The sequence below is a fragment of the Anabrus simplex genome, chromosome 6, assembly GCF_040414725.1.
Source record: "Anabrus simplex isolate iqAnaSimp1 chromosome 6, ASM4041472v1, whole genome shotgun sequence".
Classification (NCBI taxonomy): Eukaryota; Metazoa; Arthropoda; class Insecta; order Orthoptera; family Tettigoniidae; genus Anabrus; species Anabrus simplex.
Genome location: NC_090270.1, coordinates 45,598,971 through 45,622,917, shown reverse-complemented (window position 1 = coordinate 45,622,917; position 23,947 = coordinate 45,598,971). Strand labels below are relative to the sequence as shown.

General features: G+C 37.9%; 1 protein-coding gene across 1 annotated transcript in view; it reads left to right on the top strand.

Moving 5' to 3' along the window:
• Positions 1-5,286, top strand: part of LOC136875852 (uncharacterized) — a 192,457-nt gene extending 187,171 nt beyond the window's left edge. Inside the window, exon 2 of the mRNA XM_068228036.1 lies at positions 5,141-5,286. Within this exon, the coding sequence (XP_068084137.1) occupies positions 5,141-5,286 (146 nt within the window). The remainder of the gene's footprint in view (positions 1-5,140) is intronic.
• The last annotated feature ends 18,661 nt before the right edge of the window (positions 5,287-23,947 follow it).

Below are 23,947 nucleotides of genomic sequence, written 5' to 3'. Positions count from 1 at the left end.
TCTGATGAAGAAAGAGTTAGGTTATAGAAGAAGGCTATTCCTAGGGAGAAATTAATAATGAATCACCACACAGTTGTGTGAATCAACCACTTTATTGAAGACTAAAACCTGAGTAAAGTAAGAGAATCTGATCCAGACGGTGAGTTATAATTTCTTATTATGTAAAAAACATGGGAAACAGGAGATATATATTTATGTAATCAGACTTACGGCTTATTTGAATTCAGTGTATTTGAAAATTCAACTCCAATGTATGCCTTTTACCATTTTAGGTAGAAAGGTATTGTGAAATAACAGTAGGGAAAAGTAGGCGGAGCTGGCACAGGGTCTAATGGGCGAGATGGATGCTACACACGTGCTCTTATGGGACTAACTCCTGGGGAGCGGGCACAGGGGCAAGTGGGCAAGATGGCCGCCAAGCGCAATCCACCTGTAGTTACGCGTTACAACCTCTGACACCTTCAGAGAATAGGATGTCGTCATCGTATGGATTACTGTCGAAGAAGGCTACTAAAAGGGGTACCTGACGTAAGAAAGCCTGGGTTAGCGAACTCTGGGGTCTTCAGCTGAGTCTAGGCATGATGTGTGTTCTAAGCTGTTGTCTATCAAAGCTCCCTTGGCGAACTCTTGTACGACACTTCATTCTGATGTGGTGGGGGCCTAGCAGAGTAAAGTTCCTCCCGAGGCACCCTTGCCTTAGGTAGAAGCCGAGAAACCTGTTCTGTTGTTGTGTTTGCATTGGCGAACTCCAAGGGGGGTCTTTAGCTGAGTCAAGGCATGTTGTGTCGCTGTCGTCTATCAAACCTCCTTGACCAACTCTTCAGCTCTAGGGGCAGCAGAGTAAATGCCACTCCTAAGGATTCGAACGTGTTGTTGACATAAACTCAAACTAAAGGGCTTAAGTGCAATTCGAATATCCTCACCCTAATTGAAATGTGTGTACGATGAAGGTGTGCTGACTATAGTGAATGTGGAGACATGCACATGTTAGCAGAGAAAGAATGACTTTCTGAGCTAAGCTGTATTTTCCCATCTGGTGTAGTAAAGGAATGCTGACAATGTGTTATCATGCAAGACACCTTACTTGAGAGAACTGCGGGCTTTTAGGTACAGGTCAAAGCTTGTTAGCGGCGACGACACTACAGCTCTCGTTACTATGATGACGTTACTCTTAGGCCTAACTCTAGAGAGCTACCTCACGGGCTCACAACTTGTAACTTATGACCTATTAGTTTTATCAGCCTGACATTCGAGAACTGAGCCAAAGGATGCTATGCACGGTAGCTGTTATACTCTATTCGTATGGACCTAACTAGAGGGCTCCCTCAGGGCGCTCACAACTTGTAACCTATGACCTATTAGTTTTATCAGCCTAACTTTCAGAAGACTGAAGCAAGGGCTACTCGGCAAGATGGCTGCTATACTCTATTCGTTTACACTTAACTAGAGAGCTCCCTCAGGGATTCACAACTTGTAACTTATGACCTATTAATTTTATCAGCTATGCTGAAACTCGCTGCCGGCACAAAGCCTACTACTTTCGAATAGCGCACAGGGGTCTGCTCAAGGCTTAACGTCTCCGTCCGACGAACGAATCACCATCAACAGCGTTATATTCCCTCACTCCATATGAGCACTACGGAGAGGTTTGGAATTTAATCCAAGCTTTTGCCACACAATCTAGTGGTTAGAAATTGTATACTACCAACTCCTCTACCCTCCCGGCCAACATTCTGATGGTGAAATTTTTTCGACCAACGGGGACTCGAACCGGCTAACCTCGGTGTCAGACCGTTTAGACTTTAACGTCTTAACGATCATGGCTAGCAGGCGGGCTAATGCAGTCAAAGCAGTATATAATTATTAAGATAAGGCATCACAATGATTTCAAACACGGAATGTAGAATAGAGAACACCTTATTCCTTCTTCTCCCTTTTAACCTTTTTCTCAATGTATTTGGATCAGCTCTCTAGTTACGTCTATACGAATAGATTATAGCAGCCATCTTGCCCATCAGTCCTTACCCAGGCTCTCGAAAGTTAGGCTGATAAAACTCATAGGTCATACGTTACAAGTTGTAAGTCCTCCCTGTGGTAACCTATTCAGAGAAAGTTAAACATATATAATTCATGCCAGACTCAGCTCGAGGTCCTTTAGCCGCTAAACGACGCTCAGAAGTTAAGATCCCCTCCCTGGCACCCCTTTTAGTAGTGTATTACAGCAGTATTCCATCAGGTTGATTTAAATATTTCAGATGTTTGTAATTTCAGGCTGGGTTAGGGATTTTATTAGATACAAGGCTCCTTGGCTGTATAATTAGTATAGTGACAGATTTACAAGGCCATGGGTTCGATTCCGGGTGGGTTGTGATTTTAACTGCGTATGATTAAGTTTTTTTGGCTTGGGAAAGAAATGCTTTCGTATTAATAAACTTCTCTTCATCTTCATAAAACAAGGGCTTGGGTTCGATTTTCGGCTAGGTCGTGATTTTAACTGCGCATGATTACGTTTTCTGGCTTGGGAACCAAGTGTTTTCGTCGTGTTGATACAAATATATTGAGAAAAAGGTCAAGAAGGAGGAGAAGAAGAAGAAGAAGAAGAAGAAGAAGAAGAAATAACGTGTTCTGTATTCTACATTCCGTGTATGAAACCATTGTAATGCCTTATCTTAATAATTATATACTGCTTTGACTGCATCAACCCGCCTGGTAGCTATGATCGTTAAGACGTTAAAGTCTAAACGGTCTGCTACCGAGGTTAGCCGGTTCGAGTCCCCGTTGGCCGAAAGAAATGTCACCATCAGATGTTGGCCCGAAGGGTACTAATCACTAGGTAGCGTGCCGAAAGCCCGGATTAAATTCCGAACCTCTTCGCAGTGCACATATGGAGTGAGGGAATATAACGTTGTTAATGGTGATTATTCCAGATGGGGACGTTAAGCCTTGAACAGACCCCTTTGCGCTATTCGAAAGGAGGAGGCTTTGTGCCGGCACCGGGTTTCAACCTCCCCCTTCCTACTGTCATATATGACATTATTCATTTCATCTTATTGACTCCTCTGATGGGATTGACGTCAGGAAGAGCATCTGGTCATAAAACCTCGCCACGACAGATTCATCTCACCTCATACCCGCGGCCGTAGAGCACCGGGACAAGGGTTGGACAAACACACGGTTTTGACTGCACAGTCCGCTATATTTCCATCACCTTTCCTCACTGTTGTTCGCAAGCTCTCGGCAATTGTTTCTTGATCAGCATTCCTGTATGCTACAAATTAATTTCAAAAAAGCAGTTCGCATTGACAAAATTTATTTTGTAATAGACAAATCGAGGTCCTATAACCACTACTCTAAGCTCAAAAGTTTAGAGCCGACTGGAACCCCTTTTAGTAGCTATTTGCAACTCTTGCAGCAGTTCCGAAAGTTAGACTGATAAAAACTCACTCATTCAACAGCTTAGAACACATCATGCCTAGACTCAGCTAAAGACCCCGAGTTGGCTAACCCATGCTCTCTCAAGCCAGCTAGCCACTTTCGACAGTATTCCATAAGACGACGACATCCTATTGTCTCAGGGTGTCAGAGGTCGTAGCGCGTTGAACTTTACCTTGCCTACCTTGCCACATAGTGCCCCTCATCCTTTTTGAAACCGGCTTGGGACCGGCTTGGCACCGGATTCAGCACCCTAAGTATGAATAAGGACGTAGAACTGGGAATTTAAAGAGTCGGGAATTTTGTAGGGTGTTGTGACATTGTGGCTACTCAATCCACCACTAGAAATAGTTTAAGTCAACAAGACTTGTTGATTGATTGAAACGGTTATGCGAAATATGTAAAGCCTTTTCTGGATGAATTTTAAGAGGAATAAGACAAATAACTGGAAGAGGAGGAGGATATGGTGCCCCTCATCATTCCTGAACCGGGCTTGGATATTGGCAGCGGATTTAGCATGACTGATAAAACTATTAGGTCATAAGTTACAAGTTTTGAGCACCTGAGGAAGCCCACTAGTTAAGTGTAAACGAATAGGGTATAGCAGTTATCTTGCATAGCAGCCCTTGCCTCAGTTCTCGAATGTCAGGCTGATAAAACTAATAGCTCATAAGTTACAAGTTGTGAGCCCCTTGAGGGAGCCCTCTAGTTAGGTGTATACAAATAGAGCACAGCAGTTACCTTGCACAGCAGCTGTTGCCTCAGTTCTCGAACGTCAGGATGATAATACTAATAGGTCATAAGTTACAAGTTGTAAGCCTCTGAGGTAGCTCTTCAGAGTTATTGTCTGAAGTTGCCAGAAGTCGTAACGCGTAGCTAGAGGTGGATTGCGCGTGGCGGTCATCTTGCCCCTGTGCCAGCTCCCTAGGAGTAAGTCCCATAAGAGCCCATGTATAGGTGCTACCTTGCCTATTAGACCCTGTGCCAACTCCGCCTATTTTTCCCTACTAATAATAGCTGAGTTTTTCCCGTAAAATTTCATATCTTGGGCAATGGAACAGCGTTATTGCATGAAAACTGAGAATGAAAATAACTGTATAGGCATTATTTGCTGTTTAAAAATCTATATTTTTTAAACAATAACTGAATTTCATGACAGTGACTGTAATGTTTTGTTGGAGGTTAGCTTACTCGTAATCTTTCTTGTACGTACTGAATTGGTGGTTCAGAAGTAATTTACATTTGTAGTATACTGTATTGGTAATTGATTGATTGTTTTCTATCAGTGTGTATGATGTAAATGTTCCAGTTGACTGTAAAATGGATAGAAATCGCAAGGATATATCTCAAAGTGTTAGTCTACTCATGGGAACGAACGGATATACGTGAGAAATAGAACGTTGTGGGGAGGAATATGCATTGTGTGTCAGAACTAACAAATATTTATAAATACTTTTTGGTTTTATAAGGTGTTATCAGTGTTTTAAGTAATTTAAACGAGTGTGTTATTCAAGCTGAACGGATGCGTATCGCCTCCCAGACCCACCCAAAGCGTGATGTGATCAGAACCACAGTACGGCCTGTATATCATGAAGGCAATGCCCATGCCCATATGGGCACGCTAGGCAGATTCGAGATCTTTATCTTGTGTGTTTCATATAATTTGTTACTGTAATTTAACTGAATGGATCTGAACCGTCTGTTGCAGGCCGAAATCACACGGGTATCAACGAGGAGATCATCTGGGTCAGTATTGGCATGGGAATCACGATCGCTATTCTCATCACCATTGCCCTCTGTTACATCATGCGGGAGAAATGCAGGAAGAGGCACGAGTACTACATCACAGCCTAATGCTCTCCCTATCCTCAGCTGGTACCTGCGATCGTTGGGTCACCATATCGCCAGCCCGGCTCAGGAAGGCATTAGAATATCTCAGACCAGCACTTTTTTCTTGTAGCCCGTGATACATTACTGGGATTCTGAGAACAGGTGTTCATTTCTTGTGTTTTAACTTTCATGTTACTATGTATTCTTATATGTTCATAAATGAACTGGAGGTCCAACGATAAAAGTAAGCTAACTAACCATTCTATAAGTGATAGAGAGCATCAACACTATGAACTGTCAAATTATACTACATTATTGTTTTCAAAAAATTGCGAAAATCAACCTTTATAATGGTAAATATTCCACCCGGTAGGATTCACTTCACAGACTCATTTCTCCCTAGAACACTTCTGAGAAGTGTATAGAATAGTGAAGGCAGAAGGAAAAGAGAGTTTTGCTACATCCTTTTGCCGATATAAAACCAGTCGTGGCATGGTAGCATTTTTAGTAATTTGAGTGTTTCTTCGTTTTCGAGAGTCAACGCCATTGACGCTTTCCTCTGAGACGTAATTAATTGTAAGAATACCAGTTTCTTCCTTGATTCTTTTTTTACATATTTCTACCCCCAATGGAAAGTGAACTACTTTTCAATAGATACTGTAAAGAAAGCCTCTGTTACGCCAGTCTATTATTATTAGTGGGCACAGTGTGCAGCCTGTTTTGATTGGAAAGCAAATTGTGATATTAGTAAATAAATATTGTATTGGTGCAGGGTCTATTTTCGAAAGTCCAGTTAAAAATCATACTTTCGTTTTGATAACAAGGCCACGCAGGAATCATTATGTCAGTGATATCATTTGTATGTAATAAATATTTTCAATTGCATAAATACTGATCTCTATCAGGTTATTATGTCTTTGAAATGAAAGAAAGGTAAGTTCAACTTTGAGATGTATGAGTCTGTAATGAATCAGTTTTGAGCGAAAAGTCCACTCCAAAATCATGCCTTGCTTTTGCTAACAAAACTAAATCAATGATTATTCAACCCGTATACCACTACCACGAAATACCTAAATGGTGATATTTATTTAAGTTTTGGGCTAATACCTTGAATGTAAATTGTTTCAGTCTTGGACGTGAAATAAACAAAATCTCACACTTTGCAATTCTGAAATATCAGGAAATAGAATCGTTTAAAATATTGCTTTGTTCCTCTGAAATGTAAATTTTCCTCTCAATTTCCTTCCAAAGAACAGTCATTCTCTTACGTTTTATTTCCACTTGAATTGTTGGATTTTAAATAGAGAATCCTACCTTCGTGTATTAGAAATTCTCTCTCTCATATTCGAATATTCATATTATTTATTTTGTGAAAGATAAAAACAATGTATTCAATCTTCTGTTCGTATATAATTCCAGTCAACTTCTTCCTTCCGTAGAAATTTAAAAGCAGTGTTAAATTCTTCACACGTTGAGCCTGTGGAAATAAAATATGGTTCGAGTATATACACAGAATAATTCCAGTTAATAAATCATAGACCATGTACTTAAGATATGCATTAGCATACATTTTGTTGAAGTAAATGTTTTCATTGTGTCTACAGTAGGCGAAACTGTGTTCCTCTCAACCGAAAGGTGTAGACTGAAATACTCAATCTATGTAAGTTAGTATGAACATGATCCATACCTTTATGTTCTATCTTGTTCAAGTGAAGTAAATAATGTGGTGTAAATAAGAAGGTATTAGATCCGTCTAGTTTAACACCATTCATGCGCATGAAGAAGCGCAGAGGGACACACCAAACTTGAGTTAGTTTCAAACTCGAGTCTAACTAACGTCAATTGATCGACGTCACCGGGACCAGCAGTTTATTTCAAACGTGTACCAACGATGGTTTTGGTCTGCTGTTGGATGTCATTTATATGTCAGTATGAAATGCCGTACAATTATTAACCTTTTGTATTCTAGAACATTGTGTCATTTGAATGAGACTTACGGTATACCCAATTCAACTATTTGAAATAATCATTTACATATGTGCATGCGACCTAAATATAATGTAGATATATTTACAGGGTAGATTTGTTATCAATACGCTTCTGAGAGAAATCAAGCATTGAACTTGAAGCATTCATAAAATTCAGTTGTAATTTTTACTCCATATTGAAAATATTTGTACGACTAACATTGTATTATACAATACGGAACAAATTTTATTCATCATCATAATTATTTACACCAAGGTTTAGAAGTGTACGCTTAACCATACAAATTCCTCTAGTAATTTTAATCGGAGTACATAATATTTATTCTTGTGCTTCTTGAGCGAAATAACTTTGCTCTCATGGCTGTACAATTTTATTTACGTTTCCGTATAAATTTGATTCCCAGAACTCCTCTGATTCTCTTTTGATATTTCTATAAATGTTCTTAAACTGTATATATGGTAAAAATAAAACTGCACTAAATCGAATCACAATGATTCAGTTTGAAATTAATATTAATAAATAATAGTCCAACACAATCTTGCTTCAGCTAACAATATTATTAACGACTTTTTCAGTCACAAATATATGTACAAATTTGTATCGAATAACTTAAAGGATTTGTTAAGAAGAATTAAAAATATCATGCTCAAATAGTAACATTGGAAGTATGGAACCAATAGCCTTAATCAACATTGCTAAAATTAAAAAATAAAGGGATATCGTAAGTAGATAACCTAATTAACAAGTTACAGTATAATGTCCAGGAACTTAAGGAAGGCGTTTAACTGTGCATTTATTCGTAATATTTACTTTTTGTAGCAACAATAATTGCAAAGCAATACTGGTAGGTTTCTGTACCGTGGTATCTGGAAAATGTTTGTTCATACAATAGTTTAATTTTCGATTCAGCCTATACGTCAGTCTCTCTCTGAAAATTAAAGACTAGCTGACACAAATATTTACAAAAATGTACGGGCTTTGAGAATGATTAATATAATTAAATAATTTCTCTTTAGAATGAAAACTTCCGAGATCCAATTGAAATAAATTAATGAGAAATACAAAAATCTGCTCTTCTTCAGATCCAAGACTACCTCAATAGTTTTTATATGAATATGTTGCATAACAACTTGGAGATGTGAACACGTTTAAAAGTTAAAATAATTTATTTAATAGGCCTGGATATACGACTTCATGGTTAAGAGTTAAGAGGTTTACATTATATTTCAGAGGAACTCAGAGATTCAAGTGTAACTCGTATTTCATGAAAAGCGGAAATAATTTAATGGTACTCGAAAATGTTATTTAAATTAGGTAAATGCAATAAGTTATTTGACAGCTTTATCCTTCATTAGTTTCACAGCCCGTGTAACTATTCATGATGTAATATTTTGGGATAATGTCGCGTTATTAATGTATATAAAATCACTGAACGTGCGTTTCGAGAGGTATCTTGCCTTTACTCATTAGGAGAAAACAGAAAACGGAAACACGACCTACGAATGGTTGCTAAGAGAAAGCAACAAAGAACTTCAAATGGTGGCCTAAGAGGAACGCCATTTCAGTCCCATGCTAGGAACAACGACTGGCAGCAGTAAAACATCACTTTCTGATAGTTCTGATAATACTCTGGGTGGCGGGAAAAGGCACATAAGTTAAAAAGTGCAACTTTTCAGAAGACAGGTTTTTCTAATTCCTACAAGGAGTGTACAAAGGAAAGGTACACGGATAAATATTGTTACGAATATAGAACTCCATCTGTTTCATTGACTTGACTTAATTCCTGTTGTTCCTTGTGGAACATATGGCATCAACAAAGCATCTCCATCTGATCCTGTTGCCAGCCAACCTCTTCATCTCCCTCCAGGTCTTGCCTTCTTCCATTGCCTCCATGTGTACAGATCTTCGCCACGTTTGTTTCATCTGTTTCATTACTCTAATTTATTTCAGGATGTCCTTAGAAATGTACACACATATAATTAAACACCAACAATTCTAAACAGTTATGAATGGATACACACTAATTACCAGTCTATTTACAAATCTCTCTTCTGTAGACACACCCGGGAGTCCCTGCCGATTTGCTACCTGGGAATGTGTCTATAATCCTTACGTTCGCTTTCCCCTCAAGTCCAATCACCTCGTGCAGCAACTGTGCGTAAACAGCTGGATTGAACACAGTGCCCCTGACTATTCAACACACGACGACTGTTCATCGGCTCGACTCCAATGATAGTCCGGTACTTCACACAATCATATGAAGTGAAAACCAACCGGCAGCAGCTCAACAGCAGGACGATACTCACAACAGCGAATATTAACACACGTCCAATTATCCTCTCACTCACAACTGCTTCAATCCCTGATTCAAGGCGGTCCTCAATTCACAGAAGTACACACACACAGTACTCCTAAGGCAGTACCCAGTCTATCGTTCTGTCTCCTCCAGTTACTCACCCACTGGTCTCTCCGATACTACAACCACAGTTCCTCGTTCAGACCTCGGTGAGACGCTGGCGACACCCAACACTTCTGTCGCCCTCAGCGCAGCCGCCGAACACCAACTCACTGACTCCACCTCGGAGCCCAACTGTCACTCCGAGTCCAACATTTGACTGACTGCCCGCGGCTGGTCTCCCTTCTTATTTCACGATGTCACTGAAGGCAGAACATTCTCGTTGGATCTCAAAGAAACTCGCAGGTAAGCCGGCCGCTGAGAATATTACATGGCCGGCTGCGAGACTCCAGGTAATCTGGGTCACCAGCCACTTCCTGGAAGTACTGAAAGGGGCTACAACGGGGCCGGCACGTAACAATATTAATCGTCTTCAGGTACATTAAATTTATTTAAACACACGATCTAAAAGCAATGTTAATTTTACAAATAAATGGGTGACAGGAATTATCACTGACTTAAGTTCTTATTATTTCATTAGATTTCAAGTTTAATGCTCTGTTATAATGTTAAAAAGCGTGCACAAACATCAGTATGAAGTAACACTTATTATTATTATTATATGCTGCTAGTAGGTCTATGCCAATCTAATCATAAAATTCTACCAAGTCAGGGACTGTATCACGTTGTTTGCTCTGAACTTTGGAGCGTGGGTTGGCTACCACGGGGCCCTTAGCTGAGTCCTTACGTCGCTTCCACTTACTTGTGACAGGCTCCTCACTTTCATCTATGCTATCCGACCTCCCTTGGTCAACTCTCGTTCTTTGGTGACCCCGACTGTATTAGAGCACCCGAGGCCTAGGGAGTCTTTCTTTTTCACGCCCTTCGTGGCCATTATCTTTCTTTGACCGATACCTTATTTTTTCGAAGTAACGAATCCCTTCCATTTTTCTCTCTGATTAGTGTTATTTAGAGGATGGTTGCCTAGTTGTACTTCCCCTTAAAACAATAATCACCACCACCACCACTAGAACTGATGAAACACGGTGGGTATTAGAGGGAGCAGAGAAATGACACCTTCATTCATATCTGCATTAAATGGGGCAGGTTTATCTGTGATTTGCTTCAAGCAAATCTCGCTCGTACTGGTTTTACGCCTTCCCAGATATAGTGTTTCAAACTAGTCTTCCTCTTCAAGTGTCGTCCTGAATTTCACTTCTCCAAAGTTAGGTTGGTAACGGAGCCACTTAGACTTTTACCATGATTCACTCAGGTTGTAGTCTGTATCGCGGTTGAAATAGTGCATTCCTTGGAACATGACATCATGATGTGGATGTTCTTGCCTGTATGAAACAATATTGTCCCAGAATTATCAGGGAGGTGGTTGAAATATGTAAACACCCAGATAATTTCAACCACGATACAGGCTACAACTTCTTTACAGCTGCTATTCGTTGTCCTTAGCATGGGACTAAAATGGCTCCCTTATTAAATCCTAGGACACCATTTCAAGTTCTTAATTACATTCTCTTAGCAACCATTGATACTTTTTGTTTCCGTTTTCTCCTTACTCCTGATTAATAAAGGCAAGGTACATTCCGAAATGCGCGTTGAATGAGTTTATATACTGTACTTTAATTACAAAATCCCCAAAGATTATATCATGAATTGTTTTAATTGAGTTCAATAAGCATTATTACGAGCAATTGGATCTTAAATGTTTAATTATTATCAACTACCAGCGAGTATTTAAGAGTAAATTATGTCTGCTCGGATACATGTGATCGGTGAAGGGCAGTGTAATTAAGTTTTCTGCCTTTATTCATTGAGCTGCTTGACATGTTAGACTTTAAACCTGCGGTTCTAATGTCTCTAATCTAGAATAAAATCCGACACATGAGGTTTTCAATCCTAGGTATCGATATGTCCTATTTTTGACAAGTAATACGTTCAAATATATGATTGCTTGAAGTTCATAATGCGAAATGTTATATAAATAATTACATGTTATAGCACAAAATGTTAGGAACTTTTGTATGTTAAATGTGCACTGAATTATGGCTTAAGGCAGGTCCTCTATTAGCCATCATTACATTCTTTCTATAATTTTAGTGATAGAATGATCGACGGGTACAATAAATATGAAAGAATTGTTGGTCCTAATTGAAGATGTACATTATTTTTTACTTCTTATTGTAAGTATTACGTGTACAGTTTGTATATTATAAAGATGGTAAGTCAATGCTTGAACACAAATCCTTACCGAACAATTGAACTATAGTACGCGAACTTTTTCCTGATACCAAGTTCCGATTCAACACTAGGGAGCTCAGGTATCGAGAAAAGGTTCGTATGTATGTGCAAGATCTGTTGGATAAAAATGTTTGCTATTCATATAACTTGCATTCATTTAAAATTAATCCAACTCAAACTATAAATAAAAGCATTATTTGACCAAAAAGATTCTTGGCGTTTGATTAGGAATTTGATTATTATGCCAAGTGTATAGCTCTGTAATCATCCATGTATTATTAAAAATTGGTCTGAGGATTCATTAAGTACGAAGACATGTTTTGCATGACATGGGGTTTTATTGACACTTAAATGTAGTACACATTATAAAAATACTAAAAACAGAGACTAAGAAAAAATATTTCTCGTCTTAATTTCACTCTTACGTGGAGTTCTGAATTCATGCAGCGTTTCCTCCACTTCAGACATTCCATACTTTCCGATAAATCAGTTTAGATGGGCGCATGCTGTCTCTGACCCGATCCAGCGAACGAATCGTCAACACCAGCAATCCTCCCGTTTCCGTATTTGCAACTGAGGTGTCAGTTCTCCGCCCGTACAATAGTAGGCGTGATACTCACACTTTCCGTGTGATTGGGCAACTTGTAAAAACAGAAATATTCAGCTAAATTAACAGGAATTTTGCTGCCACTTTTAATCACCTGACATTAAACGTATAACATTTTCAGAATGATAAATTTAAAATAGTCTGAAATAACCGTTAGGCATTCGAATTTACTGATTTAACTTCAAGATAAAAATATTTGTATTCACTTTGTATGTATTCATGCCACCAAAAGAAAGCGATTCCAATTATAGGTGGCTTAAAATAGGGACAGTTTACAAAGTACTTCATGAAAATTAAATTAAAATAATGCACTGGAATTAAATTGAAGTGTGGAAAGTTATGAAAAGACGGGTTAAATATATTCTATTAACAATAGCAAAACTATTTCCGCACGGGAATTAACTGGCTTTTAACGAATTAAAAATCGTAAGAAAAGTCACCTTGTTAAAATATAACTCCCTATCAAACAAACGTAATTCAAGTTCTACAGAATGTTCTCTTACATGTAAAAGCAAATAATTCTGAATTTGATTATAATATCGTTTCAAACTAACTTCTGATGAAAGAAAAATACTAATATTTTAAATTTCTTCATTTAGTTTGTCACGGTTTTTAAATCTCAAAAGAAAATTTGTATTGTACAAGATATTCACAGTGTCATCACGATTCAAAACGCACCTTGAATATTTTCAGAGCTCAGAGTTCAATCAGAGTTAAGCCAACGTATTTGAAGCAAATATTTCCATATTGCCATCTATGTAACACTGTGTACAGTGTCGGTTGGAATGCGGGAATATGACCAAAAACCTGCTTTTCTTTGGGAGTTTCTCCCAACATTGTGTATGGAAATCCCATCAGTTGATTTTGAAAGTAGTTTATCATATCTGTAACCCACGTTTCAGTTCGTCAATTTCCTGTTTCCTGTTTCCATTTTATCACATTCTTTAAGCCATGTTTACACACTGGGAGATGCAGTCATTGAATAACTTAACCATGTATCATCATTGATGGCACAATAATTAAGAAAACATATCTCAATGCTTCAACTATATTTACTTCACGTAATTTCTTGAGAGGGGTTCCAAAGTTTTCAAATGAGCATTGCAAGAGTAACAGATGCCTGTAGGGGCATTGCGATAGGGAGGAGTCGGTGGAATATTTCGAAATTCAGCATTAGAAATGTAGGCCTATACGATTTATAACGAGTAAAAGACTGGAGTTTGTGTTCTAATATGCATTCTTAATATTTATTAGGGAATATTTTATAATATGAAACTGAAGCCTAATATAATAATACAATCTGTATTGCTGACCGATCTTTCTAAATTACTTTCATACCTATAAATGACCAGTAGAGCCTTATTTGTATATTCAAGCAATGACTTACAAGTACGTCTATTATTCTATAATGTACATAGATTTTACGAGTCATTGTTGTAAGTGTTAATATCGTTGTGTAAAAAACTGACTTTTTAGATATATATTTTTCCTCATGTAAATAAGTTAATAAAATATTTAACCGTATTATGAACATTTCAGCATTGTGTATTATTTTAAATATCTCCACTTTTAGTTGCGTATATTCTGTCACAAAATGTATTTGCAACTGTGAAATGGTTTTACACAGGTCAGCCATATAAATTGTGCGGGTAAACTGGTTCATGGCTGGAGTTAGAGTATGAACATGACGAATAGAAGAGATCAGCCACCGAGTTCAAGCACGCTCCAACACAACGGTATACTGGAGTCAATCAAGAACGCTACTCGATCAGCTGTTTTAGTGGAATACACTGATACGCGAATAACCAACAACAACACCCAACTGCTTAGACTTATGAATAATATCGTCAGAGAGTTGTTAATAATATTCTCAATCCCCATAAATAAGTATCTTTGGACTTAAATGAGAGAACACACGAGATAAAATGGAACATTACGAAAAGAAAATGCAATATTGTGCTTTTCATACTTAAAAATGACTTTTTAAACACAGCACATAAAACGAAAAACATTCCGTGTCCTTAGTCTGCCCCTGTAGGAAATTAATCCTAGCTTTGGCTGTGGAAAGATAAATTTAACCGGCATTAAAGTACGAGTTGCTTTCTTTAGTCGCCTTTTGAGAGACGCTATTAAGCGCTTTCGCACTTTCAAGGAAGCACTTTGGAGACATTTTATGCACCAGTGAGGATCATCTGTAAACTTGATGCTGCTACTTACAACCATTCTATTGTTATGGATGTCCTGGTAGAGAGCTTAAAATTCCTATCCGATTTGTCTTTAAAATCAAATTTTATGTACTGCCTTCGTTTTAAGAATTCATCCCTTTTTATATCTGATTTATTTCAACTTAATTTAATCTTAATTTATTTCATCTTAATGTAATCTCACCATTCTTCTATTATTATTAATTTAATTTGTATTAGATCTAGTTATTGTAAGTAATAAAATGCAATATTTGTGTATTTCGGTTCCTGGTTAGATGGAACAGAAGGTCTGAAGGCCTTAATCTTGCCAGGTAAAATAGAACATTACTAAACTAAACTAAACTAAACTACTGGATTTAGGGCATCGGTAAGAGAACTAGACTGGCCGTGAATTTGACTCCAACTAGGCTGACCTTGAACTTGAACTTCACCGCTTACCGTTGCCATCGTTGCTTCACTCCCACCATGATTCTTGTTCCTTATCCTTTTGAAACTGTCTTAATTCCTTTTCCTACTGTGGCCCTTTCACGATTTTACCTCGGTGGATAGGTATTTCGGTAAATTTTGTAAAATATGAGGCACCACTCCTGGTTTAAATTTCAACCTCACACGAGGAAGTTCAGCACCTTCACCCTTAACAACGAAACAGTCCGTCTTTATAAGTTAATTAAATGTACCGAAGTCTGGTTTTGGCCGACAATTATTTATCTATCAGCGGAAAAACTCTCGTCCTCTTCTCAGACAGATTATTTTCTTTTGGTGGTGTAAAAAGTCGTCTGCCATTAGGCTTCGTTCCGTAACGCGATTTAAAACCAGAAACGAAACAGTACGTTTTCCTGAAATAATAAAAAAACAGTTGATTGCACACGCAAAGCACTGCGCAGATATTAATACAGACTTTCCGAATATATCAAAACAAAACAAAACAAAACAAAACAAAACAAAACAAAACAAAACAAAACAAAACAAAACAAAACAAAACAAAACAAAACAAAACAAAACAAAACAAAACAAAACAAAACAAAACAAAACAAAACAAAACAAAACAAAACAAAACAAAACAAAACAAAACAAAACAAAACAAAACAAAACAAAACAAAACAAAACAAAACAAAACAAAACAAAACAAAACAAAACAAAACAAAACAAAACAAAACAAAACAAAACAAAACAAAATAAAACAAAACAAAACAAAACAAAACAAAACAAAACAGAACAAAATTCCCTCGATAGGTGTTAAAATTGTTACCATGACTTCACGCACCCTATTACCTTGGTTGACAATTTTGGCGCACATGTTTTTGTAGCTGGTCCGTTGCGACAGCAGCGCCGCGCTCCGGCGGGGCCACTAAGGACAATGTTAAGACAGCGGAATGATCACACTAGATGTTCTGTTCACAATAGTATGAGTATGCTGGACTATCTGTAAAAGGGCAGGCTCATTAGTAAGTAATCTACATTAAAACCTGCCGTTAATGGAACCTTTATGAACCGGAAACCTGTCCATAATGGAAAATTGTCCTTGTCCTGTAAATTATGATTTCATTTTCATGTAAGTTCACCTGTATTTAGCGGAACCTGTCTGATGTGGAAACGTAGGGAATTGTCGCTACTAAAACGGAAAAATATATGTAAATTTCCTTCCTAAACCTTTTCAGTACACGTGTATTCCGAATGTATTTAAGATGGCCGAGAAACCATTCAACCAGGAAATGTGTCTCTCTGTGCTCGATGTTCTAATGTGGATCGCAAAAGCAATGAAAGGAGTGTCGCCAAATACGGTACGTCAGTGTTTTCACAAAGTCATGTTTGTCTCGCGCCCTTACGAAAGAACCGTCATCATCATCTTCATTTCCCGTTTCCAGCTTCCGCGGTCGGGCTGTGAATCAAGTACCTCCATCGCTGCCTGTCTTTCCACCACTCTTCTCCCTTTTTAAGTACATCTTCTGGTTTTCCTCCCCTCTTCCCTATGCACTCCCACACTGAATCTGTCCACCTATGTCGGGGTCATCCTCGTGGTCTCTTTCCTGTTAACTTCTCTGGAAAAGCTTTTTTGGCACTCTCTCTTCTCCCGTTCTCATCATATGGCCATACAACTTTAGCTTTGTTGTTTCTATCCGGTCTTGAAATTCAAGATTCCTGTCCTTTTACTTATCTCTTCATTCCTAATTCTATCCTTTCTGGTCTTGCACTCGATACCTCTTAGGAATTTCATCTTCGCTGCCTGTATTCAATTCTCCTCTCGTTTTGTTGTAGTCCACGATCCAGTTGCATAAGTTAGTGTGCATTCAGAATAGGTTGAATATAATATTTTCTTAGATTTCTTCGGGATATCTTGGTTCCACAAAATACCCCTTACACTCTGGTTGCTTGTTACATTCATTTCCCACCTTCTGCGATCACACTCACAAGTACGTGAAACTTTTAGCCACTTTCAGAATTTTACCATTCAGTTTTATCATTCCTCTTCCTTCCTTCCTTCCTTCCTTCCTTCCTTCCTTCCTTCCTTCCTTCCTCTTGTCATCACTATTGTTTTAATTATTTCTCTGTACTTACTTTCATCCCAAATGTTTCTATCCTTTGATTCAATACATCTACTTATTTTGCACTTCCCTTTCATCCTCATCCCATATCACTATATCATCTGCAAAGAACATGGCTTTTGTTTCCTGTCTTCCCAATCTCTGTTTAATGTTCTTATGAATGTCATCCATGATTATGATGAATAGTAGGGAAATAATAAACGAAAATACCGGTGTGCTACAACAAACTCTCCAACAATGTAATTATGGTAATGTCAATGCAGAAGTTTACGTGGCCATTGATCTAGTAGTTGAGACAGAGGCGGAGTTAGAAAACATCCAAAAGTTAGTCATCTGTCACCTCCAAGAAAAGAAAACAGAAATTGATGGCGATGATTACGAGAACGAAGACGATGAAGAAGATGGTTTATGTAATATGAAGTCCTACCGACATGCCCTAACAGGCGTAAAAGATATTCAGTCTATTTCGCTAGTGAAAAATGAGTTCGAAATTATTTGTCATGCCCGCATTTTAATTATTGAGAACCGAGCTACCAGGGATAGTTGTGTCCTGCGTACAATTCTCGATTACTGTACAGTATTACTGCTGGTGTTAGTTGTATAAAAATGCCATGTGTTTGAGGAGATTTTAAGCAAGAACTGATTTGTGTTAGTGCTGATGAACTAGTGTATATAATGTGTGATTAGTGTCATTATTGTATCTACCACCATACAAAATTATATAAATCTACTGATGGATTATCTAACGGAGGTAGGGGAAGTCCCTGTAATATGGACCGGCGTGTAATTTTGGTAATTGCAAGTCTGATCATCCCCTGTCGGAGGCAAGGTCAGCAAGACAGCCGAGGGTAGCTTTCTTCTTGAAAGTTGTTTTGCTAATGTACTTCTAAGGTTGAAAGGGGAAGAGAAAAGCAATCTCAATACAAAACATTCCTTGTGAGCTTTTACGGCGACAAGTAAGTGTGCTATGAAGTATTCATTTCAGCCAAGAGGGTGTTTAGTTAGTACAAGTTCTGATTATTTTTAACATAGTTTCATCCATATATTTTAAGTACTTTAAATGTTTGCATGTCATGTAATTTGGACCGTTGGTGATTCTGAAATAACTTGCTTTATGATTTGAGGGTAACCCTGCGATGTAACAGTAGCGTGCCTGCCTCTTACCCGGAGGGCCGGGTTCGATTCTCGGCCAGGTTAGCCGTCTCATGCAAGAATTTTGGAATAGAATTTTTAAAAATTTAATTCTCATGTTTCTAGACAGGAAATACAATAAATAATGCCATCTAATACAAATTTCAACAAATTGACTGTTACAACTGTCGAAAAATGAGAGGCCTCATATGAGACTTAAGTGTACCAATGACATCTCTTTGATTACTAGCAGTATAAATAGATGCATTGCAACAGGTATCTAGAAAACATGGTTTAGCAAGAAGTAATGTTTACTCAAATATAAATAATACATCCATATACTAGTAAATAGCAATAATAATACGTAAATAGCACAGCAAAATAATTGTCATTCCAAATCAATTTGTACTGCACAGGTGAATCTTTATATCTGAGGAATGTACATGCTGTATGTATAGGGGAGTCATACCTTCCTTGATTCTTCCCCTGAATGATGTAACACAGTCTTCTTGTTGCTTATTCCAGCATGTTGTCAGCAATGGTGGAAAGTCTTGTACCATATGTCCGACTCCAGTACTGTCTTAGTCTTGCATATCGTAAATAGGTAATCATATAGTTAATACCGAAATACGCTTTCAACTCTGGGACTGTAAGTCAAAAATTTTCTCTACCCTTGTGGGTGGCATACAAATTAATAGCATCAACTCTTTCCTGTATGAACTCTTTATGGATAAAAAATAATCTATAGGCATCCTGCGCTTCAATATTTGATGTATGTGTACCCTGAAATTGAGGAATGTTGCCCACAAGACCATTTTCTTCCTCACCAAACCACAGAAGTGGCCGTGGATTTATCTGAAGACCATTTATTGTATCGGTCGCAAGTGATGGTGGTTGTGGTGATAGCTCCAGAGAATCATTTACACTATTGGGTGAATCATCTTCAATGCCTGATGGCTGTGGCTCCACATTCTCAGATGGGACCCAGAGTTCATCCTCTGATAGAGAAAGATCATCTTCTGAGCTTTACGTGTACAGCATGTTGTGGATCTCACGTGTTGATAGCACATCCCTCAAGCCTGCATTCTAAAAAATAGTATAAAATATAACTATCAGTCTCAGCAGTAAATCAATATTATAACTTATAAACATCTGGGCCTATTTTCATTTTTGCTGTTATAGATATCACAAAAGTAGGCTACTTTTAATCTTAAACACATTTTAAATATATATCTGTTGCTTGGTTCTAAAAGGGCCAATGTCAAAAAAACATGTTTTTGAGCTATGAGCATTTGAAGTTTTGCTTATAGTTTTCCTATTATTTTTTTCAACAACTAACTTTAAATAACTTTATACTTTCTTTGTGGAAGTCACCTTATTAAACGCTAATCTTTTCTATCGTATTTTGTAAAAACTGCCTGGTCTCTAATCTTTATTGGTAATCTAACATTATTGGCAAGAACTTATTTAATTAAACGTTAACTGTTCGTTTAGTACTTAACAGAGACATTAGCCCTTATAACATATTGCAAGCCAGGGTAAAACGCGTTTGTATCAGTAAATATCTCAATTTTGATAAAAAATGACATTGGTCCTTTTAGAACCAAGCCACAGATATTTGGTACTAATAAGGCCATTACTACCTTTGTTTCTTACGTTGTTCCTCCTGTGAATCATGACCAGGGTTTACTGAGCTGAAAGAACGTGACGGACCAGGATCTCCATCCATGTCTACTTAAATATAAACAAAATAATAAGTGTTACAGTATGCAATTATCATATAATCAAGAGAATTTTAGGTTAACAAGTAAAAATTAGCAAGATATGCTCCACAAAGGAGCGCAGGGTTAAAATGTAAGGTTAGAATCCATCCTGCACCCTTCAACACAGGTAGGCCTCATGTGAGATCTCACATTCAAGCACAAATAACATGATCTACAATAAAGATAGTTGTTATAATGTTATATATTCCTGATTTCACATGCTTTTCAATCCTAAAAATAATTTTACTTACCTCCTAGTTGATATATGCCGAGCAACACAGGTCACTGAACATTCACAGATGCAATATCAACACAACTTCAAAGAATATCACAGCAGAGTTGCAAGTTCTGAGTCCGTGCGGTGCTGCAATCTGTCCCACACTCATGAAACTATAAAATGACCTTACCTGAGGTCTATGTGTAGCAATGGAAACGTAACAGAAAACATATGTTGTCATGGAGACTTAGCATGACAATTCAAATATCAATTAATTTCAGACCTCATATGAGGCTTTCATGCACGAGAGGGTTAGGAATTTTAACCTGGATCTGAATGCTGGTTCGAGGTCTACTCAGCCTACATTATTACAATTAAGGAGCTACCTGACTGCGAAATAGCGGCCCCAGTCTAGAAAGCCAAGAAGAACAGCCGAGAGAATTCTTCATGCTGCCCACACGCCACCTCGTAACGGTCGAGAAACTGTTCTCTACAGAGAGAAGAAAATCAAAACCATTTTGCATTGCACGTGACAAGTATTATGATGACGATTGGGTTCAGTGCAACAGTTACAAGAACATTTGGAAACTGAGTCAGAATTCAGGATAATTTGTTTTATCATTGCCCTATATGCGAAAAGTAACCACCACAATTTATAGTGTCCTATTTTATTTCTTAGGATATCATAATGAATACATTAAATAACTTGCGTTCATATTTGGCAGTCCAAATTACACGATAATAACTTTTAGAATAAAATTACTTTTAAACAAACCCTACAGATGATATTTATTTTCACCAAATCATTTGATATATTGTACTAATTATCCTGTATAAAATTGGAGACATTTTTGTTGCAGTCAATATAATTATGGGCGTTTAAAATAAAGTGGTCCAAATTACACGTACTTCCCCTAAGTACTTATTATTTTTATTTTATTTTTAACCACCTTTATGAAACGGAATCCTGCATACAGCGGAAACAATTCCGGTCTCTTTGGTTTCCGCTGAGGACAGGTTTTACTGTATTAACTTAAATGTAGTACGGAAGGTGAGAAACACGTTGAGAGTGTTATGTTGTCATAAACCGACGCTGAAAGTTACTGCTAGTTTCCACTCCAAAGCCGTGAAATTGAAAGTGGAATCCTACGTAGTCAGGCGCCAAAACGAAAAAACTGGGAAGCTTGACTGACGAATTTATATTTGCCGTTACATTGCCGACTGTTCCACATTGAGAGCTGTACAAACGTGTGTGTACGTGACTTTCCTGTCACATAGGTCAAACTATCAGGACAATTTCTCAGACACAGAAGAAAAAGTATGTTAGATGTACGAAAGGTACCCAAAAAATAACCGGACACCGCTTTTAAAATATACAGAATTTATTTTGTCGAATTACAAAGAAAAATTCACCATCGAAGTACCCTCCATTAACATTTATACATTCATCCAAACGTTTCCTCAACTCCACGATACACCTTTCGTACTCGACCTTTCGTATGCCTTGCAGCACCACCATCGATTCTCTTCTCATCTCCGGAATAACTGCAAAACGTTTACTTTTCAGCTCCCTTTCCATCCGGGGAAAAACCATCTCATTTCTAGCCTTTCAGGCAAGCAACTCAGTGTTGAAATCATCCTTGGGACATGAGCTTCGAATTTTACGTAAATAAAATAAAATAAAGTATGAAAATATATTCTTTATTTATTCCTGAATCCTTTCCTTAATTATCGTTATCCGGTCGATTAAATTAGCAGTTTTCCAGTTTCTACAACTATGAGCGCTAATGTGAGCCAATGCAGTGATTCACTTAAGCCCTTATAACTACATTCGATGTAGACATTTTTCAAAAAATCGTTAAAACGCCTAAAGGTATCGAACCAAGGAAGATATTACAGAAATAATTATTTAAATAATTAGGCTAGGATATGAGTAAAAAGGAAACGAGTGAAATAACAAGCGATTTTAAGTTGCTTTTCTGGGCCGGAATTACATTCGATTTTTTTAAAAAGTTTGATAGAACTATCGAAGTCTCAAAACTTGAAATCTTTCTGAGCTATTTAGCTCTTTAGAATTCGGCACAATTGAGGGAATTGTTTAATTTCACGTTTATCGTAGCATGTTGAAAAAAAGAAATCCCAAGGTGCGACATCTGGAGAGTAGGAGGTTGAGGAAGTGCTGACATGCGGTTTTTCGCCAACGTGTGAACTGACACTAAGAACACAGCGAAGATCCAACGTGCTGGATTTGGTCAAAGCTAGCAAAGACTGCCAGGAACTTGACCCGGGCCTCTTACACAGATAACACACATATAAAAGACACAAAGAAATACAAATATAACAGGAATAAGGGCAAAACATAAATTTATTATTAAGAGAAAACTCAAAAAGGTCGTATAGACGGAACAAGGGAGCCAAAAATCAAATAGATTATATTAATTGTACGTGGCCCATAATCAAAATACACCAAGATTCACTGTTTATCGCACCTTCACACTCTCTTACCTTGATATAAGGCGTGATGAAAAGTTAGGTACAAGAGCTTGGCATCCAGCACTATTAAATGAAGAAAATAAATTCAGGTGGGTACAAAGTATTTTTTTTTTATGCACATCAGGTCCAAATGACCATAAGTTAAGGGTGAAACAGCACATCATAACATTCTCCCTTGTAATTCATAAGGTAAAACATAACGCCCCCACAACAATCCACATTCCTGGAGAATACAAGATCGTTGAGTAAAAGAGCTTAAAACAGGAGAAGAGGAAAAGGTGCACCGAGCTCATAAAATTAAAGCAAAAAGAAAAGGGGGCTTACCATGGTTACACGCCAAATAACTAAGATAAAATAGAAAGGCGTCCCGTAAAGAATAAAACGTATTAAACTAGAAAATAGGTAAAGAAAGCAAATGACGACAATGTGAAACGATTAATAAATAAGCACATTAGACACAAAAGGTATCACGGATCCAGGGGTCAGAATCAACCACGCTTACACAGAGACCATAGAGGTTAGGTCGCCGAGTAAAGGGGCACACATAGGCCAGACGTATAAGAATGTCAACCACACAGCACATAACAAAATAAACAACCGCTCTAGAGCTCAAACAGACAATACGAACCAGAAAATGGTCCATCTTAGAGAGGCAGAGTGTCTCCATCCAAAACACACAGAAACAGGCCAATCGCATTGTTAGCTTGTATTCATACCGCGCGAATGTCATGGACATGAAATACGAGGATTGGGGCAAAAGTCATGCCAACTATTTTTTCTTGTAGATATGTGAACGGATCACAAACGTACATGTGTCGTGTGGAAGTTATTCAGGCATGGTGTGTATGCAGAACAACAGATGGCTCTGTGATAGCTGGTAGTAGCGCAGTGAGGGCTCTGATATTAATCGTTTGGTGAGTGTCGTGCGAGATGGAAGTAACCCGCGTTGAGCAGCGCGCTTACATTAAAATAGCCATTCTCCGATAGAGAAATGCGATGGAATGTCACAGTGAATTAGTGGAAGCCCTTGGGAATAATGCCCTACCATACTGTACAGTAGCAAGGTGGATAGGAAAGTTTCAGCAAGGAC